At 48.9% G+C, this 26,108-nt stretch overlaps 1 protein-coding gene across 9 annotated transcripts in view; it reads right to left on the bottom strand.

Annotated features, from left to right (window-relative positions):
* nid2a (nidogen 2a (osteonidogen)) overlaps positions 1-26,108 on the bottom strand; it is a 277,646-nt gene that overhangs the window by 45,802 nt on the left and 205,736 nt on the right. For 7 of the 9 annotated variants that reach the window (XM_072489755.1, XM_072489754.1, XM_072489753.1 and 4 more), the window contains 5 exons: positions 19,563-19,808; positions 17,708-17,953; positions 14,937-15,164; positions 4,794-5,039; positions 2,058-2,303 (listed from right to left, as the gene is read on the bottom strand). In XM_072489755.1, the coding sequence (XP_072345856.1) occupies positions 2,058-2,303; positions 4,794-5,039; positions 14,937-15,164; positions 17,708-17,953; positions 19,563-19,808 (1,212 nt within the window). The remainder of the gene's footprint in view (positions 1-2,057; positions 2,304-4,793; positions 5,040-14,936; positions 15,165-17,707; positions 17,954-19,562; positions 19,809-26,108) is intronic. The other 2 variants (XM_072489757.1, XM_072489756.1) reach the window with 2 other exon arrangements.

Below are 26,108 nucleotides of genomic sequence, written 5' to 3'. Positions count from 1 at the left end.
ACAACAGTTGGGAATCCCGGGCGAAGGCCTCTCCCAGGATCTACCAATTGCATCCTAATTCTGGCGGGACGCGGTTGGTAAGTCCCACTCCATGACTTTACCACCTGGATGGACAAACACCACCACCTGCAAGTTCTCCTCCAAGCCACACACCATCTTGACTTGGAACTATATCACCATTACTTCACTGTCACTGGGTCAAAATCCTGGAACTCTCTTCCTAACAGCACTGTGGGTAGGCCTACACCACCCAGACCGCAACGGTTCATGAAGGCAGCTCACCACCACCTTCTCAAGAACAATTAGGGTTGGGCAATAAATGCTGCCCTAGTTAGTGAACTAATAAATAAAAGCTTCCCCTTTTTGCCTTAACTTACTCTGTGTGCCCCTTGACATCAGAAATGCACTAGATTTGGGAGTCCAATCCTTATCCTTTTTTTTTCCCAGAACATATTCCACCTCAGGAAGCTGGTGGGTTGCAGCACTGCATCCGTTTGCCATCGATGGCTGGCTAAGGAAAATGCTAATGAATCTGGCCTCCCGAATGCCACGTTGGATGGCACTGCAAGCGCACTCCCAACATCTTGCCTGCTTGGCACCCAAGCAGAAAATCTCCTCTCATGACGTTGTAGTTTGAAGTGCGGTGTAGAAGGGTGAAGGCACGTGATGGAGAGATGTGAAGCATTCTTCGCAAAGGTAACGGAATTGTCTGCAGCAGCTGTGAGCTATAGATCAGTTTTATTTTAGGTGGTACATGAAAAATATTTAAGAGTAATGGTTATTTTCAAAGAGTCGTTTAACAGCAAAAGCATTGTGATGTTCTGTGAACTCAAATGTAGGTGCGATCTACTGGCCTCATCGCGCACGACTCGGTGATGCGATGAGGTCGTTAAATCTCTCTCGATTCACGATGCTCATTACATCTCATGAGATGCAACGAGATGACATGAGGTGCCTCAATCTGCATATCCAAGATTTGCATATTCAAGTGAGTAGTTAGTCTCACTTGAATATGTCTACGCCGGAGTTACCCAAGGTGCCGGATTGAACGGCCTCGTCTGGAGACACTACCGTGGTGTCATTTAGCCCTAGTTCCCACAAACATGGACCTTCATTTGAAGCCTACTTGTGACAATAAGCAATTTTCATTTCATTTCATTTCAGGTGTAACGGCACTTGGGGATTTTCTCAGGTGGCCAGAGGCCCCCGGGTGGTTGGGCTCTGGACAGGGTGGTACTCCCAATACCACCTGGGCACCTTGGCACTGCCACCCTGGCAGTGGATATTGCCAAGATGCCAGGCTGGCAGTGTCAAGGTGCCCAAGTGCCAGGCTGCCCATGCCAGGGATGGGGAGTGGAGGGGGGTGGGGGGCTCAAGGACTGCCTGTTTGGTAAATTGGGAGGGGGGTAAAGCTGAGCTTGTCAGTGCAGGAAATTAGTCCAAGTGAGTCAAGAAAGAAGCAGAGTCTCGTTTAACAGCGCGCCCTAAACGTGCCCAAAACAGGACTCTTTTTTTCCCCATTTAATTGTGCCCAGAGACGCTTCATTCAAAATTGCTGAAGTCAAATATATCAAAATTAATTTTTAGCACTTAATTCCCTCTTTGCTGAATTATTTAAATTGTTAATTTAAATTACTGGACAATCTTTGATCTCAAAAACAATTCTAATTTTCTAGGAGTGAACTGTACAACTATTTGTTAAAATGTGAATGCTCCCGCCAATTATTCTAAAACCTGTGGAAACTATAAACACTTTAAAAATGCTGCAGAAATATGTATTGGAAAATCCAGCTAACTCCAGAAGCTGCCTTATTTAGTCATCTAGGTTTGCAATGCTGCTTATGCCAGCAATACTCGGAGCCAGCCCTCTGTTCAACAGGCTCGATACTGTTGATTTTATGGAACTTATAAGTTTAAAACTTACTTTTGTTCCATATCGTTGGAATCCCCTTTGATGCCAAATGACATAAAGCAGTGGTGGAGTTAGTATGAAACCAATTATATACATCCAGACATCATTACAGTATTTTGAAAAGTAAAACTGCACATTGACTGACCTCGCAGCTCACACTGTGGCTGATCATTTCCAGGGAGTGCTCTGGTTCCAGGAATTTCCCGGCCTACTTCATCCACACACCAACAGTGGCCTGTACTGCTGTGGCACTGCAGAGGCCTGAAATTCCCTTCTGCGTCACACTGCGGGATATATGTTCCAACAGCAGGTCGAGCTCTGCGCACACTGAGCTCTGCTTGTATTTGATCACGCTGCTCCACACAAGCAGTTTTTGGATATTCAGTTTGTGCTATTCAATTGAAAAGAAAGAAACCAGATTTTAAAATACCATAGGTAAAAATACGAAGGACAACATTTGGGTATTTAATATTATGTTTGGTATCTTCCCATTCACCAAAACATAAAATGCAAAATCTGGCCCATGAGAAAGGCGGCATGAGTGTAAAACGGCTACATTCATCAAATCAACCGAGTTCCCTGTAAATGTCTGCTACGATCGTTCTCAATCACTTTTATTAACATTTTACGCCACTGTGGTGCTCTGCCAATAAATGAATCTAAAATCAAAATGAAAAGCCCAATGTTATATAACAGAAAGGAAAGTTATGTTACATTTAGTGGTTTAATATAAATTTATTTTTATCCAGGTATTAATTTTGAAAATCAATGTATAATATAATACAACTATATTTATTTGATCTCATTTATATCTGGCAAACACTTACACCCACCAGAAAAAAAAATATTTTTGGCCAAGTCTTTAGATCAGTTTCTGAATGGCCTCATGGAGGTGGGCCACATCCTTGCCCCTTAAATGCCATTGGCAAGTAGGTTTTAAAATAATTATGTGGGGCCAGGGCAGAATTAATGCACTTCCTCACTTCCCCCATAAAATTAACCCCACACCCTTCCCCCTCCCCTGAGAATGCCATCTCCTCCCCTTACTTAAATTGCTTATACCAGCTGGGCACCATGGGTATCTCACACCCTCTGGTCAACCAGGGAGGCAATTTGCCAACAAGGGTAAAAGGCTCAACCATGAAAATGGTTCAAATCTCCGACTGCTTCCATCAGGAAGGTGCACCCAGTGGACACACTCTCCCTGCTTCCCATCCAATGTAGGCAAGCAGCTGAAATTCAGCCCCTAACGTTCACTCCACTTCACTGTCACAGTTGCTCAAAATGATGGCAAAAGGTACTCAACGGCCACAGGGATGATGAGTGTTTCATTCATTTAGCTGCCCTTTCCAGCCACTCCTTAGTTGCATTTAAAAAAAAAAATTTAGAGGACCAATTCATTTTTCCAATTAAGGGCCAACTTAGTGTGGCCAATCTGCCTACCCTGCACATCTTTGAGTTGTGGGGGGCGAAACCCACGCAAACACGGGGAGAATGTGCAAACTCCACACGGACAGTGACCCAGAGCCGGGATCAAACCCGGGTCCTCAGCGCTGTGAGGCAGCAGTGCTAACCACTGCGCCACCGTGCTGCCCAGTTGCATCTTAATTAAGTGTGAACCATGATTCAATGATGGAAATCTCTCCGCCCCTGAGACAGATGATTGTGGGTTTAAACCACACTCCATAAATTTGGGAACAAAATGAAGCCAAACACGTCGCTCCAGTCCTAACTCGGAGATACTGGGCGGGGACATGAATCCCGCCCCGTCGCTCCGACGCCGGTTGCCGTATTCTCTGACGCCGGTTTTCGGGCGGGGGCGGGGATCACGCCGCGCCGGTCGGGGGCTGTTGCCAGCGCCCCCCCCCCCCCCCCCCCCAGCAATTCTCCGGGCCCCAATGGGCCGAGCGGCCGTCGGTTTCTGGCCAGTGCCGCCGGCGTGGATTGGACATGGTCCCACACGGCGGGACCTGGCAGGTAGGTTGGCTGGTGCGGTCCTCGGGGGCCTCAGTGGCCTGGCCCCCAATCGGGGCCCACCGATCTGCGGGCGGACCTGTGCCGTGGGGGCAATTCTTCCTTCCACGCTGGCCCCTGTAGAGCTCTGCCATGGCCAGCGTGGAGAAGACACCCCCCTGCTCATGCGCCAGAATACGCCAGCCGGTCTGCAGATGCGCTGAACCATGCCGGCGGTTCTTCGCATGCGCTAACTCACACAGTCACTCTGTGCCGGCTGGCGCGGCGCCAATCCCTCCGGCGCCAGCCTAGCTCCTGGAAGTGCGGAGAATTCCGCAACTTCCGGTCGGCCCGACGCCGGAGTGGTTTGTGTCGTTTTTTACGCCGCCGTCAGACCATTGTGCGGATTCGGGAGAATCTCGCCCACTGTGTTTCAAGAAAGATGCTGTCTTATTAATCTTTACAAATCTTTCTTCTTGGGTAAGCTGCAAAAGATTCCAATGAATTACTTTGAAGAATGGTAGGGGAGTTCTGGCGAATACTTACCCCTCAACTATGATCCAAAAATGGGTTATCGAGATACTATTACATTGCTGTTTGTGGAACATGACTGTGCAAATTTGACACTGTGTATCTTTTTTTTTTTAAATGAAGGGGCAATTTAGCGTGGCCAATGCACCTAACCTGCACATCTTTTGGGTTGCGGACAGTGACCCAGAGCCGGGATTTGAACCCGGGTCCTCAGTGCCGTAGTCCCAGTGCTATCCACTGTGCCAGCATGCAGCCCAGCACTGTGTTTCTGACATTATAAGGTCTGACACCTCAAATTTTTTCCTCGCAGCATGAAAGGTACTATATAAAAGCAAGCCCCTTTTTTCCTCTTTTATTACAAATATTGTGATTTTGCTAAATTGAAACACTGACTGACCTGGCAGTCCACACTGTGGTTGACCAGTTACAGTTGGGGTTCTAGTCCCAGGAATTTCCTGTCCTCTTTCGTCCACACACCAGCAGTAGCCTGTACTGCCGTGACATTGCAGAGGCCTGAAGTTCCCGTCTTCATCACACTCAGGGATATGGACTCCAGAATGAGGCTGAGATCCACGCAGGCTCAGCTCTGCTCGCAGCCTCTCTTGAAGTTGTTCACAAGCAGTCTTTGGGCCTTCAATGGTTGCTAATCAAACAGGGAGAATGGTTTTGCAACTATCATAAAATAGAAGTACAAATCTCTCTGGTTGTCCAATGTAACTTCTTTTTTTGTACACTGCTTGTTGTTACCAGTCTATTTAAATGAAAGAAAAGAGGCCTACGGCAATATACATTTCAAAAATGTTACACTTCACTCATATGTTTAATTGCTCATCTCAAATTGATCACAATTCTACCATCACCAGGGATACACTTGTAGTATAAGAATTTTGTATTTTCACTTAGTGCTATACTGTTCACTGCTGACACAACCATAGTTTTTTGTTACAGTTTGTTCTGATTCCCATAGAGATAAATAACTTTAATTCCTAGTGACCAACTTAAAAGAATTGCATGACAAGATTTCAAGTTTTCAGACTTTTACTGTAACAACAAACTAAAAGCAACCTTGATTAAACATTACCCATTAGGCAACTCTAATACTCTGAACAACTCAAAACATAAACCTTATTAATGTCGTAATATAGGCGTTCCCAAACTGCAGACAGCGGGAAGGCTCTCAGGGGGTCTGTGAAACTGGCAGCCGCCACGTGTCCGGGAATCAGCGGTTCGAAAGCCACAACGTGTGTAAAAGAATTCTGAGAGAAAAGAAATAGGCCAATCAGAGTAAGGTCTATTGGATTCTCCAAGAGGCCTTGCCCGATTGGCCCATTTGATTGACAGAAAAAGCCACGGCCAACAGCGAAGATCTCACAGAAGAGAGACGGCGTGATGGGGCTTCAGAGCCGATGGGCGGCCCTCGGAGTGAGTGGGAGGACCTCAGTGTGAGCAGGTCTCAGAGCAAGCGGCCTTAAAGTGAGTGAACGGGCCTCAGAGCTAGCAGGCGGGCCTTGGAGGGAGCCATGTGGGCCACGGAGTGAGCAGGGCATTCTTCGGAGCGAGAGATCCTCTGAGCGAGAGGGCCTCGGAGTGAGCTGGCGATACTCGGGATTGGCGGTCATCGGAGTGAGCGGTCTTCAGATCGAGATGCTTCTGAGCAAGTTGAAGGTCTTTAGAGCGAGTGGGCCTGCCTTGGAGTGGGCAGCATTCGGAGCGGGCAGGGGGGGCCTTAGAGCAGGCAGGTTGGCCTACAGGCGAATGGGCCTTGGAGTAGGTGGGTGGACCCCCCAGCGGGCGGGCAGGCTTGATTGTGCAGACCTCGGTGCAATCATTTGTGAGGTGAGTGTGTCAGAGAGACTGGTGAGTGTGAGCGAGGGGTTAGCCCGTGTGTGCGTAAAAGAGGGGTGGGCACGTATATGAGAGGGAAGGGTGAGGCGTGTGTGAGAGAGAGAAAAGAGTCAGTGAGTGTGTGAGAGAGAGAGGGTTAGGCTGTGTATATGTGAGAGGGGTGTGTGTGGGTATGAGAGAAGGGTGAGTGCGCGTACGAGAGACCAGTGAGTGCGCGTACGAGAGACGGGTGAGTGCGCATACAAGAGACGGGTGAGTGCGCGTACGAGAGACGGGTGAGTGTGCGTATGAAAGACGGGTGACTGCGCGTACGAGAGACGGGTGAGTGCGCGTATGAGAGACGGGTGAGTGCGCATACAAGAGACGGGTGAGTGCGCGTACGAGAGACAGGTGAGTGCGCGTATGAAAGACGGGTGACTGCGCGTACGAGAGACGGGTGAGTGCGCATACAAGAGACGGGTGAGTGCGCGTACGAGAGACGGGTGAGTGCGCGTACGAGAGACGGGTGAGTGCGCATACAAGAGACGGGTGAGTGCGCATACAAGAGACGGGTGAGTGCGCATACAAGAGACGGGTGAGTGCGCATACAAGAGACGGGTGAGTGCGCGTACGAGAGACGGGTGAGTGCGCGTATGAGAGACGGGTGAGTGCGCATACGAGAGACAGGTGAGTGAGCGTACAAGAGATGGGTGAGTGCACGTACGAGAGACGGGTGAGTGCGCGTACAAGAGATGGGTGAGTGCACGTACGAGAGACGGGTGAGTGCGCGTACGAGAGACGGGTGAGTGCGCGTACGAGAGACGGGTGAGTGCGCATACGAGAGACAGGTGAGTGAGCGTACAAGAGACGGGTGAGTGCGCGTACAAGAGACGGGTGAGTGTGCGTACAAGAGACGGGTGAGTGCGCGTACGAGAGACGGGTGAGTGCGCATACAAGAGACGGGTGAGTGCGCATACAAGAGACGGGTGAGTGCGCATACAAGAGACGGGTGAGTGCGCGTACGAGAGACGGGTGAGTGCGCGTATGAGAGACGGGTGAGTGCGCATACGAGAGACAGGTGAGTGAGCGTACAAGAGATGGGTGAGTGCACGTACGAGAGACGGGTGAGTGCGCGTACAAGAGATGGGTGAGTGCACGCACGAGAGACGGGTGAGTGCGCGTACGAGAGACGGGTGAGTGCGCGTACGAGAGACGGGTGAGTGCGCGTACAAGAGACGGGTGAGTGTGCGTACAAGAGACGGGTGAGTGCGCGTACAAGAGACGGGTGAGTGCGCGTACGAGAGACGGGTGAGTGCACGAACGAGAGACGGGTGAGTGCGCGTACGAGAGATGGGCGAGTGCACGTACGAGAGACAGGTGAGTGAGCGTACAAGAGACGGGTGAGTGCACGTACAAGAGACGGGTGAGTGTGCGTACAAGAGACGGGTGAGTGCACGTACGAGAGACAGGTGAGTGAGCGTACAAGAGACGGGTGAGTGCGCGTACAAGAGACGGGTGAGTGTGCGTACAAGAGACGGGTGAGTGCACGTACGAGAGACGGGTGAGTGCGCGTACGAGAGATGGGCGAGTGCGCGTACGAGAAATGGGTGAGTGTGCGTACGAGAGACGGGTGAGTGCGCGTACGAGAGATGGGTGAGTGCGCGTACGAGAGATGGGTGAGTGCGCTTACGAGAAATGGGTGAGTGCGCGTACGAGAGACGGGCGAGTGCCTCTACGAGAGACGGGTGAGTTTGTGTACGAGAGACGGGTGAGGACGCGTACGAGAGACGGGTGAGGATGCGTATGAGAGATGGGTGAGTGTGCGTACAAGAGACGGGTGAGTGTGCGTACAAGAGACGGGTGAGTGCACATACGAGTGACGGGTGAGTGCGCGTACGTGAGATGGGTGAGTGCGCGTATGAGAGACGGGTGAGTGCGCATACAAGAGACGGGTGAGTGCGCATACAAGAGACGGGTGAGTGCGCGTACAAGAGACGAGTGAGTGCGCATACAAGAGACGGGTGAGTGCGCATACAAGAGACGGGTGAGTGCGCATACAAGAGACGGGTGAGTGCGCGTACAAGAGACGGGTGAGTGCGCGTACAACAGACGGGTGAGTGCGCGTACAAGAGACGGGTGAGTGCGCGTACAAGAGATGGGTGAGTGCGCGTACAAGAGACGGGTGAGTGTGCGTACAAGAGACGGGTGAGTGTGCGTACAAGAGATGGGTGAGTGTGCGTACAAGAGACGGGTGAGTGCACATACGAGTGACGGGTGAGTGCGCGTACGTGAGATGGGTGAGTGCGCGTACGAGAGATGGGTGAGTGCGCGTACGAGAAATGGGTGAGTGTGCGTACGATAGACGGGTGAGTTCGTGTACGAGAGACGGGTGAGGACGCGTACGAGAGACGGGTGAGGATGCGTATGAGAGATGGGTGAGTGCGCATACAAGAGACGGGTGAGTGCGCGTACAACAGACGGGTGAGTGCGCGTACAAGAGACGGGTGAGTGCGCGTACAAGAGACGGGTGAGTGTGCGTACAAGAGACGGGTGAGTGTGCGTACAAGAGACGGGTGAGTGCACGTACGAGTGACGGGTGAGTGCGCGTACGTGAGCTGGGTGAGTGCGCGTACGAGAGATGGGTGAGTGCGCGTACGAGAGATGGGTGAGTGTGCGTACGAGAGACGGGTGAGTGTGCCTACGATAGACGGGTGAGTTCGTGTACGAGAGACGGGTGAGGACGCGTACGAGAGACGGGTGAGGATGCGTACGAGAGATGGGTGAGTGCGCATACGAGAGACGGGCGAGTGCGTCTACGAGAGACGGGTGAGTTTGTGTACAAGAGACGGGCGAGTTCGTGTACGAGAAACGGGTGAGTTTGTGTATGAGAGACGGGTGACGATGCGTACGAGAGACGGGTGAGTACGCGTACGAGAGATGGGTGAGTGCGCATACGAGAGATGGGTGAGTGTGCTTACAAGCGATGGGTGAGTACAAGCGATGGGTGAGTGTGCGTATGAGAGAAGGGTGCCACTCTGCTAGTGTATCTTCCTTCCAATTTAACAAAATCCTCCTCTGGGCAATTAGAGAAGTGAAAGCCACAACGTCACCCTTTTTCCCTTTCCATCAGCTCCCGCGCGTCTGAGACCCCAAAAATCACCATCATTGGGTATGGCCTGACCTCCACCCCTATAATTTTGGATAATGTCCCAAACACCTCTTCCCAGTACCTGACCAGCTTCTCACACCCCAGAACATGTGCACGTGGTTCGCTGGCTCTTTCCCACATTTTTCACACATGTCAGACACCCCTTGAAAGAACCTGTTCATTCGTGCTGGAGTCATGCGCGCTCTGTGCACAGTCTTAAACTGGATCAGGCTCTTCCGCACACAGGAAAAAGTAGCATTCACCCTACGCAGAGCTTCGCACCACAGACCCCAATCTGTTTCCTCCCCCAGCTCCTCCTCGCACTTACATTTAATCCTCGCCACTTGCGCCCCTCAGCCAAGTAACCCATATATGTCTCCAATCTTGCCCTTTTCCAGGCTTGTCTGGGAGTATCTAATGCTCCAGCAGAGTATACCCTGGCAGCATGGGAAACACACTCCACTCTTTTTTTACCAAGTCCCGTACCTGCAGGTACCTAAACTCACTCCCTCCTGGCAGCTCAAACCTTTCCCATGGTTTATCTAAACTCGCAGATTGCCCTTCCAGGTACAGGTCCATCTGCAGACCCACATCCCTCTACCTTCTATACATCCCATCTATCTCTCAAGGCTTAAACCCATGGTTCCCACACAATGGTGTCAACATCGACATGCCCTCCAATTTAAAGTGCCTCCTTAGTTGGTTCCATGCCTTAACAATCGATTGCACAACCGGGCTCTCAGAGTACTTCCCAGGAGCAAACGGCACCAAGGCTCTCAGGCTGGATGCCCTGCAGAACTCCTCTTTCATCCTAACCCACTCTGCACCCTCCTGTCCCCACCACCGCCTCACCTTCTCCACATTAACTGCACAGTAATAGTGTAACAGGTTCGGGTGTGCCAACCCCCCCTTTCTGTCTCTGCCTCTGTAGTGGGGCCTTCTTTATCCTTGGCACCTTCCCCGCCCATACAAACTCCGAGATTATTGCCTCTAATTTCTGAACGAAAGACTTTGGGAGAAAGATTGTGAGGGCCTGGTAGAAAAATAAGGACCTTGGTAACACATTCATTTTATGACCTGCACTCTCCCTGCCAACGTCAGATGCAGTGTATCCCATCATTAAAGGTCCCAATTAATCTCTTCCACCAGTGTTGTCAAGTTCCACTTGTGCATCGTGGCCCATTCCCTTGTCACCCAAATCCCTAAGTATCTAAACCTTTTCCTAACCACCTTAAATGGTAGCATCTTTAGGTTGTCCTTCAGCCCCACCTCGTTCACCGGAAATATCTTGCTCTTCCCTACGTTTAATCTATATCCCAAGAAGGCCTCAAACCTTTCCACTATTCCCATGATCCTGTCCATACTCTCAAGTGGGACTGACAGGTCGTCGGTGTATAGCGATAACCGATGTTCCCTACTCCCCCTCCACTCCGTAGACCCCCTAAGAGTCATCGGCAAGGGTTCAATCGGCAACACAAATAGCAACGGTGACAGTGAGCATCCCTGTCTCGTACCTCTATATAGCTCAAAACTTTGTGAGCTCATTCCGTTCGTGGCAACGCGTGCCACTGGGGCTGTATTTAACAAGCACACCCACACCACAAACTGCGGTCCAAATCCAAACCTGTCCAAAATTTCAAGGAATTGCCTCCATTCCACCCGGTCAAAGGCCTTTTCCGCATCCATGGACACACCAGCCTCCGGCAGCTCCCCCCCCCCCCCCCCCCCCCCCCCCTCCCCCAACGGTGTCATCATTACATTCAAAAGCCTCCTGATATTACTGGAGAGCTGTCTGCCTTTTACAAAACCTGTTTGGTCTTCTGCTGCCATCCCTGACACACATCCCACCATCCTTCCCACCAACACATTGGCCAGCACCTTCATGTCAGTATGCAATAACAAAATGGGCCTGCATGACTCATACTCCAATGGCTCTTTCCCACTTTTTGGGATTAATGTAATAAATGTCTGCGTTAATGTCTCTGGAAATTCCGAACTATCCGAGAACTTTCCCATGTCCCCTCCCGTTCCTTATGGTGCTACCCTATATAACTTCTCGTAGTATCTCCAGAATGCATCATTCATCTCTCCCGGCTCTGATACTACCTCTCCCCTTTCCAAGTTACAATCCGCCCCTCCAAAAAAAAATGTTTAAAATTTCTCTGGGCGCAGCCTGTTTTCTAAGCTGGTGGCCAGAATATGGCTCGCCTTCTCCCCATATTCGTATTGCACCCTCTCGCCCTTCTTTTTTTTTTAAGGTGGATTTAGAGTACCCAGTTAATTTTTTCCAATTAAGGGGCAATTTAGCGTGGCCAATCCACCTAGCCTGCACATCTTTGGGTTGTGGGGGCGAAACCCACGCAAACACGGGGAGAATGTGCAAACTCCACACGGAGAATGAATGGGAATGGTTGACCCGTGGAGGTTTCGGAGGTTTGACTCAGGTCTTTTGGCAGACAAGAGATTTTATGAGAAGGAAGGTCGACAATTGAGGAGTATGTGGAGATTAACCAGAACGGGGAGGTGTCAGCTGTCATTTTTGGGGATGTGTTGAAGGCAGTGATCCGAGGGGAGGTTATTTCATTTAAAGCACATAGAGGACTTCCGGTTGCGGCTATGCCTAGGTAGGTCGCACATTCGGCAGCTCCCGCTGGGAACGGACTTTTGGGCTCTTCAGAGGGGCCCCAACGGCAATTGTTCGACGGCTTCCAGTGTGGGAAGGTGACAGCAAGGTTCCCCGACATTATATGGATTGGACCAGGAGTGGAGCGGTTAAAAAAGTGATCCTGGTGCAGCAAAAAGTGCGAGGGAGGAAAAGCAAGATGGCGGCGGGTGGAGACCAAGCAGCGTGGGAGCAGTGGTCGCAGGAGCAGCAGGAGTTTCTTAAACGCTGCTTTGAGGAGCTGAGGACAGAAATGCTGGCGCCAATGAAGGCGGCGATTGAGAAGCTTGTGGAGACCCAGAAGGCCCAAGGGGCGGCGATCCGGGAGGTGTGGCAAAAAGCCTCGGAGAACGAGGACGAGATCTTGGGCCTGGCGGTGAAGGTGGAGGCGCACGAGGCGCTGCACAAGAGGTGGGCGGAAAAATTTAAAGCACATAGAGACAGGAGACGGAGGGAAGAGTATGGACGGTTGTTGGAGGAGATAGTTGATGTGGGCAGGAGATATACAGGGGCCCCTACAAAGGAGCTGCCGCAGTGAGAAAAAGGTTGCAGGGACAGTTTGATAGGCTAATGATGGGGAAGGCAGTGGTGCAGTTAAGAAGGGCGAGTGGGGGGGGGGGGGGGGCAGCACGGTGGCACAGTGATTAGCACTGCTGTCTCACAGCGCCGAGGTCCCAGGTTCGACCCCGGCTCCTGTAGGAAGATCACCTCCGCCTTCAAACTCTTCAGGTGTGCAAAGGTCTGGAATCTCCTAATCAGCCCATTTAGCCCCCGAACATTCCACAAAACAAATCGTAATGGGAGCGATGTCTCCATTCTTCTCTATCATCTGCCATCATCCTCAATCGGCTCAGCTCTCCTAATACCACCCTATATTGGGCGCATCCAAGATGGCCTCCCTCTTTGTCCATGATCATGCTTGATCTCCACCTTTGCCGTATCATGGTTTTCCCTCCCCTCTCCGTCCACAGCGAGAGGGAAAAGAAACTCAGTACAACCTTATGAACCTGTAGCTTGCAAAAGAAAACACAACTTGAAGAAACAACTATCAACGACAAAAAGGATCACAAGAACTCCCCAACCCTCTGATAACAAACAACAACTGTACCCTCCAGCCTTTACAGAATCAACTCCCTCCTTTTACATAAACTTTTAGATCTACCCCCCCCCCCCCACCCAGATATGGTCCGTTATTAATTTGTTCGCGTTTCAAGATAATATTCTCGGCCTTTAAAAGTGACCCTCAGTTTTGCAGCGTATAAAACCCCGAACCAAATGTTCTTTTAGTATAGTATCACCTTGGCCTTGTTGGAAGTCCGAACGCCTGTTCAACAGTTCTGTCCGTATATCCTGGTAAATGCGAAACCGGTTCCCTTCCCATTTCGCAATCACGCTTCTCCCTGGCCCATTGCAAGATTTTTTTCCTTTTCAGAAATGTTGCATCCGCACAATCATCGCCCGTGGTGGCTCCCCCGCCCTTGGCCTTTGCCTTAAAGACCCGTGCTCTCTATCCACCCCTGGGGCCCTTTCCAGCACTCCTTGCTCCACCAGGCCGGCCAACATCTTTGGCACATATTTTGTGACGCTTGTCCCCTCCACGCCTTCTGGCAGCCCCACGATTCGAAGGTTCTGCCGTCTGGACCTATTTTCATGCTCCTCAACATTCACCTTGAGCGATTTACATAGGTCCCCCAGAGATCCCACCTCCGCCTCCAAGGATCCGATCCGATCACTTTGATTTGAGATGACCGCCTCCACCTCTTGCTCCTTGCATCTCGAGGCACTTTTCCACACGGTCCATTGTTACCTCCAGAGGTGCTACTGCACCCTCAATGGCCCTCGGCCAGTCCCCTTGCATTTCTCTTCTCTGGTGCTGGCGTTTCATCCTTAACAAAAGCCATTAACTGTTCCACCTGAACTTTACCCTCAGGAGCCAACCCTTCTCCTTCTGCCGCCATTTTACTGGACTTTGCTGTGCCTCGAGTTCCCTCCACGTTTTGGGCCGGGTTTTTAAGCGATTTCTGCTGGGTCCAATAGGTTTCCGGCATAACAGTCTCAGGGAGTGCTCTGTCTTCTTCAACCTTTGCACCCTTTTTTTCCCCCTTGGAGGTGACCCATTATCGGGATTTCAAGTGCCGAAGCCGTTGTTTCCGAGTCAGAGCCGTCCTGTGTGACCGCTTATGCCATGGCCACCACCGGAATTCCCCAATGTTTCATGTCTCCCCAGTTTTCTGAGTCTGAATATCCCAGGACTGCCAAAAAGTACTCAATTTTCATAGAATTGGCAAATTGACTATCAGCAGTGAGGTGGTGATTTCTCCAGGAACAACCACGGCAAATCTTCTAGAGTCGTTAGATTGTCACAGGAAGCATCTCTTAAACTAGAAATCACCCTTCCCACTGCATTCAGCCTGGTAGCTCAACAAGGACCAGCAGCTTTCTCCTGTCTGCTGATCAAAGCAACTACAGCTCTTTATCTCTGTGAGGCCCCTCTCTCTCTCTCTCTGTCCAGAAATCTCAGAGATCAGGGGCTGGATTCTCTGTCCCGCTGCACCTGTTTTCTGGTGTGGCATGTTTCCGCCGGCAGCGGGATTCTCCGTGGGGTTTCCCATTGTGGACACCCCCATGCCGCAGGAAAATCTGCGGGCATGAGTGCGCTGCTGGCGAAACAGAGGATCCTGACGATGGAGAATGCAGCCCTGGAAATCTATGCCGTCATGCTAGCTGCCTTTGCCTTCAGGTATGAAATACTTTTCAACAGCCTCTGACCTGGGCCCCTACAACCCATGGTAACCAAGCCACCCAGGCCTGTTGTCAAACAGACGTCTTACCATAACTCTTTATTACCCAACATGTAATCATTTTACAAGATCTTGCATTCGTAACGAATTCAAACAATGACTGACCCGACAGCCCACACTGTGGTTGACCAGTTCCAGGTGGTGTCCTAGTCCCAGGAATTTCTTGTCCGTTTTCATTCACACACCAGCAGTAGCCTGTACTGCCGTGACATTGCAGAGGCCTGAACCTCCCTTCTTCATCACACTCAGGGATGTGGACTCCAACAAGAGGTTGCGATCCTTGCAGTCTCTCTCGATGCTGTTCACAAACAGTCTTTGGACGTTCAATGTGTTCTAATCAGATAAAAATAAACTTTCATGAAACAAAAGTGCAAATCTCTCAAACTGAGTCATGTAGCATTGATTTCTGATACACTGCCTGTGGTCGGTCACCTATCTCATTATAGGAAAGAAACCATAACGAAGCCAATGCATTTAACTTGCAATGTAATTTGCATGTGATAGCCTTGATTAATCATTACAAATGGTTTCCAAGGATTTTTTTTGGGGTGTGGCAGGTGTGTAACGGGATGGGGTGGGGTTGTCAACAGCATGTAATTTCTGATGATGTAACAGAAGTGTGTGCCACTTCCGATCTTCTGCATTTTCCCCCGTTTCCCATGTGATTGATTAGAAATTGCAAGTGCCAGCAGCGGGCATGGCAGATATACATGTTCCTGTGGCGGGGAAAGCTTTTCAGTGGTGAAACCGGCCGTCAACTCACAATCCCCAATGATGGGGGACCCAGCACATCAGTGCAAAAGACAAGGCTGAAACATTTGCAACAATCTTCAGCCAGAAGTGCCGAGTGGATGATTCATCTCGGTCTCCTCCAGAGGTCCCCAGCATCACAGATGTCAGGTCTTCAGCCAATTTCGATTCATCCCACGTGATGTCAAAAAAAGGCTGAAGGCACTGGATACTGCAAAGGCTATGGGCCCTCACAATATTCCGGCAATGGTAATGAAAACTTGTGCTCCAGAACTTGCCGCATCCCTAGCCAAGCTGTTCCAGTACAGCTACAATACTGACATCTACCCAGTAATGTGGAAAATTGCCCAGTTGTGCCCTGTACACAAGACACAGGACAAATCCAACCCAGCCAATTACCACCCTATCAGTCAGTAAAGTGATGGAAAGGGTCATCAACAGTGCTATCAAGCGGCACTTACTCGGCAATAACCTGCTCACTGATGCTCAGTTTGGGTTCTGCCAGGGCCACTGAGCTCCTGACTTCCTTGGTTCAAACATGGACAAAAGAGCTGAACTTCACAGGTGAGGTGAGAGTGATACCAAGGCTGCATTTTATTGAGTGTGGAATAATGGAGCCCTAGCAAAACTGGAATCAATGGGAATCGGAGGAAAACTTCCCATTGATTGGAGTCATACCTAACACAAAGAAAAATAGGTGTGGTGATTTCAGGTCAGTCATCTCAATCTCCAGGACATCACTGAAGGAGTCTTAGGGGAATGTCCTAGGTTCAACCATCTTCAGCTGCTTCATCAATAACCTTCCTTTTGTCATAAGGTTAGAAATGGGATGTTTGCTGATTATTGCACAATGTTCAGTATCATTCCCAACTCCTCAGATACTGAAGCAGTATATGTCTAAATGTAACGAGGCCTGGACAATATCCAGACTTGGGCTGACAAGTGGTAAGTAACATTTGCGCAACACAAGTGACAGGCAATGACCATCTCCAACAAGAGAGAATCTAACCATCGTCCCATGATTTTCAATTGCAATGGACGGCCTGTTCGACGGCTTGGAGGGCCTGTTCCTGTGCTGTATTGTTCTTTGTTATCACTGAATCCCCACCATCATCAACATCCTGAGGATTACCATTTATCAGAAACTGAGATGGAATAGCCATATAAATACTGTGGCTACAAGGGCAGGTCAAAGGCTAGGAATCCTGTGGTGAGTAACTCACCCCTGACTCACCAGAGCCTATTCACCATCTATCTATAAGGCACAAGTCAGGTGTGTGATGGAATACTCTTCATTTGCCTGGATGAGTTCAGCTCCAACACCCAAGAGACCTGGCACTATCTAGGACAATAGCCCACTTGATTGGCACTCCATCCACATACATTCACTCCCTCGACCACCAACAAGTAGTGGCAGCAATGTGTACCATCTACAAGGTGCACTGCAGAAACCTACCAAGGATGCTTAGACAGAACCTTCCAAACCCATGACTGCTAATATCTAGAAGGACAAGGGCAGTAGATACATGGGAACATTAGCACCTGGAAGTTTTCCTCTAAGCCACTCACCATCCTGACTTGGAAATATATCGCCATTCCATTGGGTCAGGGACTCTGTCCCTAACTGCACAGTGCATGTACACCACATGCAGCGGTTCAAGAAGTAGCTACCATCACCTTCTCAAGGGCAATTAGGATTGTGTGATAAATGTTGGCCTCATTAGCGATGCCCACATCCCATTAATTACATTTTAAAAATTAAAGGTGCTTAAATATAAATATAAGTTGCTTTTGTTACTGAAAAAGTAATATCAAAAGAGCTATCAGTAGAGATGAAGAACACAAAGTATCAATGGCCTACTTTGGATGGAAATGAATGTGGTCAGATGTTTTGTTCTAGTCACAAGTACAGTACAATGCCTAACGGAAGTTAAAGGCATTATATAAATACAGGTGATAACAGATGACTACATTAGCTGTTGCCATGATAACTAACTTATATGAATTCCACACTCTTGTTTCTCCAACATTCAAGTTAGGCTCACAAATAACCTCTCTTTGAACTCCTCAGATCTCCAGTTCTTCTACAATAGAGAGAATTTTCTTTAATTCAAGTACTGACTGACCTGGCTGTCCACACTGTGGTTGACTGGTTCCAGGTGGTGTCCTAGTCCCAGAAATTTCATCCCCCCTTTCATCCACACACCAGCAGTGGCCTGTACTGCTGTGGCATTGCAGAGGCCTGAAGTTCCCGTCTTCATCACACTCAGGGATGTGGATTCCAACAAGGATGTGAGATCCACGCAGGTTCACCTCTGCTTGCAATACTTCTCGATGCTGTTCACAAACAGTTTTAGGTCGTTCAATGGGTTCTAAACAAACAAAAAAGAAACTTTTATGAAACAAGAATATAACTGACTCAAATTGAGTCCTGCACCATTTATTTCTTACACACTGCTTATTGTCGCCAGTTGCACTAGACTCATAGAATAGAACCATAGAATCTCTACAGTGCAGAATCGAGTCTGCACCGACCCTCTGAAATAATAATAATAATCTTTATTGTCCCAAGTCGGCTTACATTAACACTGCAATGAAGTTACTGCGAAAAGCCCCGAGTCGCCACATTCCGGCGCCTGTTCGGGTACATGGGTGTAGAATTCAGAAGAGCACCTTAACTAAGCTCCCGCTCTATCCCTGCAACCCCATAACCCCACTTAACCCGCACATCCCTGGACACGAAGGGGTAATTTAACATGGCCAATCCACCTAACCTGCACATCTTGGGATTATGGGAGGAAACCCACGCAGACACGGGGAGAATGTGCAAACTCCACACAGTCACCCAAGGCTGGAATCGAACCTGGGTCCCTGTCGCTGTGAGTCAGCAGTGCTAACCACTGTGTCACCGTGCAGCCCCAATGCCCTATATGTAAGCAAGATTTCCTTACTGTAATACGCCAACCTCCCTGCAATAAAGGTGAACATTCTACTGATCAATGTTTCCCCAATTGCATTCCAGTAAATTAATAATAGTTACATTCTATCAAAGAAAACCATTTCACTTATACTCCATGAAGGATAATTTTCTCATTTCTACTCTAACCGGTACTCATAATAATGTGAACAAAAGAACACTTATCCAATTACAGATTAAATAAAATTCCAGGGTCGTGTCTGAAATAAACTTTACATCACTCATTGAAAATTCAAATTTTATTGGAAACTGTTGCAACCCTGGTGGTGATAAAGACAGAAACCAATTGAGAAAGTGAATCCGAGTTATATTGCACTTCAAAATATCTTGGCTTAACCATGGTTTCTTTGTCCTATAGTAGTATTGTGAAGACGGCATGATAGCACTGTGGTTAGCACTGATGCTTCATAGCGCCAGGAACTCAATCAATTCCAGCCTTAGGTGACTGTGTGGAGTTTGCACATTCTCCCCGTGTCTGTGTCGGTTTCGTCCGGGTGCTCCGGTTTCCTCCCACAGTCCACGCCACGATGAGGCCACTACCAAGGATGTAATAGTGCGACTGACGCCATCTTCTGATTAGATCGACATGCAGAGCACGATTTCACTTTGTCCTCCAAATCCTGGTCCATGTTAGGCCACCATACATACGACCTAGATATGGCTAGACTCTTCATTCGAGGGCCACCTAAATGAGCCTCATGAATTTCATCCATTACTTGTGAATGACCAAGGCATGGAAAAACCACTCTCGACCCCCCCAGTATGCAACCATCCTGCACACTTAACTCGTCTATGTGCCTCACATAAGCCTTCAACTCACCATCTTCTATGATAGCTCTGGTGCTCTGTAATGACTCCAGGTGTCCTACATGCTTGGAAATCTGGAGCCCAAGCTGAAGGAGTTGGAGGCGCTTCCTACTCTCAAAAACAAATGAAAGGCTCTTTGAACTCCTCATCCGTTACTATACAATTGGTCATTTTGATTAATTAAAACACTGACTGACCTGGCAGCCCACAGCGTGGTTGACTAGTTCCAGGTGGTGTCCTTGTCCCAGGAATTTCTTGCCCGTTTTCATTCACACACCAGCAATGGCCTGTACTGCCGTGACATTGCAGAGGCCTGAAGTTTCCATCTTCATCACACTCTGGGATATGGACTCCAACAAAAGCTTGAGATCCCCGCAGGCTCAGCTCTGTTTGCAGCCTCTCTCGATGCTGTTCACAGGCAGTCTTTGGCTGTTCAATGTGTTCTAAAAGGACAGACAGGAACTGATTTGATGCAATTTCAAAATAATGTACAAAAGTCTCGAATTGCCATGTAACATTGTTTCTTCTACACTCCAGGTGTTACCAGCCTATTTATAGGAAAGAAAGTACGGGGCGGATTCTCCTTTGCTCGACACAGTGATCTGGATTCCTGATCGGACGGACAATGGAGCATGCCCTGTAAAATGGGCGCCAAACCCGATGCGGTGCTCCAATCCCCCGCCGTAGTGCGCCGGTAGAATGATGCAAATCACCATTTCAATTTAATTAATGGTTTGGAAGACCGGGTCTCCACCCCACTATGTTGCACTGACTGCCCCCCCCCCCCGCCCCCCCCCCCCCCCACCACACACACACAGCAGGAAATCCTCCAGGGGAGCTTTGGTACAAGTGTGCCCAAGCGTGTCCCTGACACGGTGGTGGCACCCCGAGGTGGGTCAAAGCATAACTGAGGTGCACTCCAAAGTCCATTTGAAGGCCACCCTCACCCCGACAATGCAAATTCTGCCCCCCCCCAAACCGCTGATAAGTTGGTGCATTCTCCCCACATGGGAATGACATGTCGTGCCTGAGGGTGACCCGACCACCGCATACCCCCCAAACAGACCCCCCCATCACACTTCCCACATCAGACACCACAATAGACCCCCATCAGAGACCCAGATCAGTCACCTCTCCCTGAAAGCTGACGAGCAGTCCAGGCATTACGGTGAAAGATCATTGCATTTTCACGAACCATTTCCTTTGAAATGCAAAATTCCCATTTACTTTCACACAACAATACATTTTGCTAGCCAGTGATTTACAGTTTGGTTAGTCCAGAGACAAGTGCTTGGTGGATTGTTTAATCTATCTTTCCCTTCATGCTTGAATGCATCTCATGTACCCTACTTTGATGCAATATTTATAAATACTCTTGCTACGATTGACAGCTCCTCACCACATCAAAAGGAGTTAAGTGCTTTCTGCTGTGAATATGAGGAGCACTTAGGCTCCAGAACAGTGAATACCAGTCCTTATGTTCTTACAATGGCTATACAAGAAGCAGTAACATTTTGTTTTTTGAAAATATTTGATTTCTCTTTTTGTTGCATATATCGGTTACTTTTCTGATTATTTTTTACACAATCCTTCATGCTTATATTGTGCATTACACCTACTTCAGAATGAGGATACACCAGTCTGCAAAATCTGAATAGACGGTAAATTAATTTGGTGAAAACAAGAAAGCCAGAAATGCAGCAGCACAAAGGAGACATCAGTTGAAATGAAGGAGAGAAAAGGTCATGTGTGCTGGGTGTCAACAGAAGAGAATGATGGGAGAGGTCAGGAGGGATAATCAGATGGAAATTAATGTGTCCGACCTTTTGTCCCAGTAATACATGCAGCACAATGTCAAACAATAGTGATAGGCACTAATGTTCACACAAGAAATAGCAGATTACCAAATTAGCGAAATCCATATCAAACACCTTACACCCAGATGTTTCTCCAAGCTCCAAATTAGAGTCATTTACAGTTAGAGAAGTAGGCCAGAATCCTCTGGCCGTTCACACCAGCCGGATTCTCTGGTCCTGCCAGCAGTTCACACCCTCCCACGGGATTTTCGGGACATGGGGTGGCTTCAATGGGAATTCCCATTGACAGCGGCAGGAGCTGACAATGGTTCGTCAGTCAGGAGAGTCTTGCCCATGGTCATTTACAGCACATGAGGAGGCCATTTGGCCAGTTGAGGCTCATGCAGCCTCTCCTTGGAGCTTTCTAGTCAGTCAAATTCCCCACTCGATTTCTATAGCTCTGCAAGTTTATTCTCTTCAAGTATTCATCCAACTTCCTTTTGAAATCACCGATTGTCCTCATGAGCCCATTGCCACAAGCTGCATAAAATCGTTCCCACTTGTATTCCTCAATACATTAAATCTATACACCGTCAGTTAATGAGAAGTTTTTCTTTGTATACCCTTTACAAATCTGTCATAAATGTATACACCTCTATCAAATCTTCTTTGCTCCAAGGAGAACTTTTTCAACCTAATCTTGTAATCTGGAACCATTTTGGTGAATCTCCTCTGCATCCTCTCAAGGACCCTCACATCTGTCCTAATGTGTGGTGACCAGAAATGGATACAATACTCTAGTTGGGGCCCAACCAGGGTTTTATATCAATTCGCCATAACTTCCCTGTTTGTGTACTAATACCTTGATTTCTGAGACCCATGGTTGCTTATGCTTTGCAAACCCCTCAATATCTGTAGCACAGTGGTTAGTACTGTTGCTTCACAGCACCAGGGATCCAGGTTTGATTCCTGGCTTGGGTCACTGTCTGTCGGAGTCTGCACATTCTCCCCATGTCTGCAGGGGTTTCCTCCGGGTGCTCCAGTTTCCTCCCACAAGTCCCAAAGGACGTGCTTGTTAGGTGAATTGGATATTCTGAATTCTCCCACAGTGTACCTGAACAGGCGCCGGAGTGTGGCAACTAGGGGTTTTTCACAGTAACTTCATTACATTGTTAATGTAAGCCTACTTGTGACACTCTTCAAGGTTATTATTAAGTGTGACTCATATGCACGCCGAGGTTCCTCTGTTCCTGCGTGTTATTTAGAACTGTGCCAATGGATTGAATTTAATGGATCCCCCTGGAGTGGGCATGATGGGGGGGGGGCCCGAAGAATTGGGTGGGACTCCCTGCATCCAATTCTCAGAAGCAGGTAAACTATCCTGCATTTTGCGGGTGTGTAGATTGGGAAAATGAAATTGGCAGAGGTAGCCATGAGGAAAGATTCATAGAGTGTATTCGGGACAATATGAGTTCAGGCTATTTGGGATTTGGTAATGTGTAGTGAGCAGGTTTAATGAACAATCTCAGAGCAAAAGATTCCCCAGAAAGCAATGACCATAACATGGTAGAATTTAACATTCAATATGAGAGTGAAAAACATGGGTCAGAAACAACCGTGCTACACTTAAATAAAGAATGAGGGCGGAGTTGGCCGGAGTGGACTGGGAAAGGAGTTTAGCAGAAAAGACAGTATTCAGCAACGGCAGACATTTATGAAAATAGTTCATGACTCATATGAAAAATATATCCCAGTGAGGAAGAAGGATTCTAGGAAGGGGATAAATTAACCATGGTTAATCAAAGTCTTAACGATAGTCTTAAACTGAAAGAAAGTTTTGGGGGGCAGCAAGCTATCTTTGTATCATTTAGCAGAATCACCAATTTTAGAGGGTTCACTTGAGAGAATAGCAGCAGTATATAATATATATATATATATTTTTTTAAGGGCCTAACGGATGTTTAATCTTTTTTGTTCCTTTTAAATCTCTTTGGGAATTCAGATCAGAGGGGATGGCAGCTCGGGCAGTTGCATGCTCTTCCTGTAGGATGTGGGTGGTGAAGGACACCACTGGTGTCCCCACTGACTGCACTTGCGGGAAGCACACCTAACTCCAGCTCCTCAGAGACCACGTTAGGGAGCTGGAGCTGGATGAACTTCGGATCATCCGGGAGGCAGAGGGGGTGATAGAGAGGAGTTACAGGGAGGCAGCCACACCCAAGGTGCAGGACAAGAGTAGCTTGGTTACAGTCAGGGAGAAGAAAAAGAACAGGCAGACAGTGCAGGGATCCCCCGTGGCCGTTCCCCTTCAAAACAAGTATACCACTTTGGATGCTGTTGGGGGGAGGGTGACCTACCGGGGGAAGGCCCGAGCGGCCAGGTCTCTGGCACTGAGCCTGGCTCTGTGGCTCAGAAGGGATGGGGGGGAGAATAGAAAAGCAATAGTGATAGGAGACTCAATGGGTAGGGGAACGGATACGAGGTTCTGTGGTCGTGAACGAGACTCCCGGAGAATATAGTGCCTCCCGGGTGCCAGGGATCTCTCGGATCGTGTCTACAGGATTCTTAACGGGGAGGGGGAGTAACCAGAAGTCATGGTGCACATAGGCACCAACGACATAGTTAAGAAAAGGGATGAGGATCTAAATCGTGATTTTAGGGAGTTAGGTTGGAAGCTAAGGTTACAAGCAGAGTAGTAATCTCAGGATTGCTATCGGTGCCGCCTGCAAGTGAGGCAAGGAACAGAGAGCGAGTGCAGTTGAATACGTAGCTACAGGGCTTCTGCAGGAGGGAAGGCTTCAGATATGTGGATCATTGGGATACCTTCTGGGGAAGGTGGGACCTGTACATGAAGGACGGATTGCACCTAAACTGGAGGGGCACCATTATCCTGGGTGGGAGGTTTGCTAGAGCTGTTCGGGAGGGTTTAAACTAGTTTGGCAGGGGGGGTGGGAACCAGAGCTATGGATCAGAGGATAGGGTAGCTGTTGAACAGGCAGAAATAGTATGCAGCGAGTCTGTGAGGAAGGATAGGCAGGATAGATAGGGCAAATTTGCACTCAGTGGAATGGGTTAAAGTGTGTCTGTTTCAATGCAAGGAGTGTCAGGAATAACTTAGAGCATGGATCAGTACTTGGAACTCCGATGTTGTGGCCATTACGGAGACATGGATTTCACAGGGGCAGGAATGGTTGTTAGATGTTCCGGGGTTTAGATGTTTTAAGAAGAATAGGGAGGGAGATAAAAAAAGAGGGGGAGTGGCACTTGATTAGGGAGTGCATCACAGCTGCAGAAAAAGAGGTAGTTGAGGAAGATTTGTCCACTGAGTCAGTATGGGTGGAAATCAGAAACAAGAAAGGAGCAGTTACTTTATTGGGAGTTTTCTACAGACCCCCCAATAGCAGCAGAGAGATGGAGGAACAGATTGGGCGGCAGATCTTGGAAAGGTGCAGAAGTAACAGAGTTGTTGTCATGGGTGACTTCAACTTCCCTAATATTAACTGGAACCTCCTTACTGCAAATGGTTTGGATGGAGCAGATTTTGTCAGGTGTGTACAAGAAGGATTCCTGACTCAATATGTAGATAGGCCGACGAGGGGGAGGCCATATTGGATTTGGTGCTTGGCAATGAACCAGGCCAGGTGTCAGATGTCTCATTGGGAGAGCATTTCGGTGACAGTGACCACAACTCCTTGACCTTTACCATAGTCATGGAGAGGGACAGGAACAGACAGTATGGGAAGGTATTTAATGGGGGAGGGGAAATTATACTGCTATTAGACAGGAGCTGAGGAGCATAAAGTGGCAACAGTTGTTCTTAGGGAAATGCACAACAGTAATGTGGGGATTGTTTAAGGAGCACTTGCTGCGAGTGCTGGCTAGTTTTGTCCCACTGAGGTGAGGAAGGAATGGTAAGGTGAAGGAGCCTTGGATGACAAGAGAAGTGGAACTTTTAGTCAAGAGGAAGAAGGAAGCTTTTGTAAGGTTGAGGAAGCAAGGATCTGGCACGGCTCTAAAGGGTTACAAGGTAGCCAGGAAGGAACTCAAAAATGGACTTAGGAGAGCTAGAAAGGGGCATGAAAAAGCCCTGGCGGGAAGGATGAGGGAAAACCCCAAGGCGTTCTACACATGTGAGAAATAAGAGGGTGGTCAGAGTGAGAGCAGGGATAGTGGAGGGAACTTGTGCCTAGAGTCTGAGGAGATAGGGGAAGGCCCAAAATACTGAATATTTTGCTTCAGTATTCACTAGAGAGAGGGACTTTGTTGCTCATGAGAACAGCGAACCAGGTTAATATTAAGAAGGAGGATCTGACTTCCGGGTGCGGCGATGACCAGCTGAGTCGCACGTTTCGGCAGCTCCCGGTGAAACGGACTTTTGGGCTCTTGATAGGAGCCCCAACGGCAATTTTGACGGCTAAAAACACTGTGCGGTAAACCAGAAGGGAATCCCCCCTGGATACGGATGAAAAAAGGAGGAGAAAGTGGCCGGATTGCAGTGGATCCTTTAGAACAGCGGCAAGGAAGGCAAGCAAAAACCAAGATGGCGTCGGAAGGTGGCAGTTTAACATGGAGCCCTGAACAACAAGAGTTCTTGAAATGCTGTGTGGAAGAGCTCAAAAAGGAAATGAAGAAAGAGCTGTTGGCCCCGATACTACAGGCGATCGAAGGGCTAAAGGAGGAACAAAAGACACAGGAGCGGGAGCTTCGGGTCGTGAAGGCAAAGGCAGCCGAGAATGAGGGCGACATACAGGGCCTGGTGGTGAAGACGGAGATGCATGAGGCACATCAGAAACGATGTGTGGAAAGGTTGGAGGCACTGGAGAACAATGCAAGGAGGAACAACCTGAGGATTCTTGGTCTTCCTGAAGGTGTGGAGGGAGCGGACGTCGGGGCATATGTGAGCACGATGCTGCACTCGTTAATGGGAGCGGAGGCCCCGGCGGGTCC

This window comes from Scyliorhinus torazame, chromosome 2 (genome assembly GCF_047496885.1).
Source record: "Scyliorhinus torazame isolate Kashiwa2021f chromosome 2, sScyTor2.1, whole genome shotgun sequence".
NCBI classification, from domain to species: Eukaryota; Metazoa; Chordata; class Chondrichthyes; order Carcharhiniformes; family Scyliorhinidae; genus Scyliorhinus; species Scyliorhinus torazame.
This window is presented reverse-complemented; position numbering and strand designations above follow the sequence as displayed.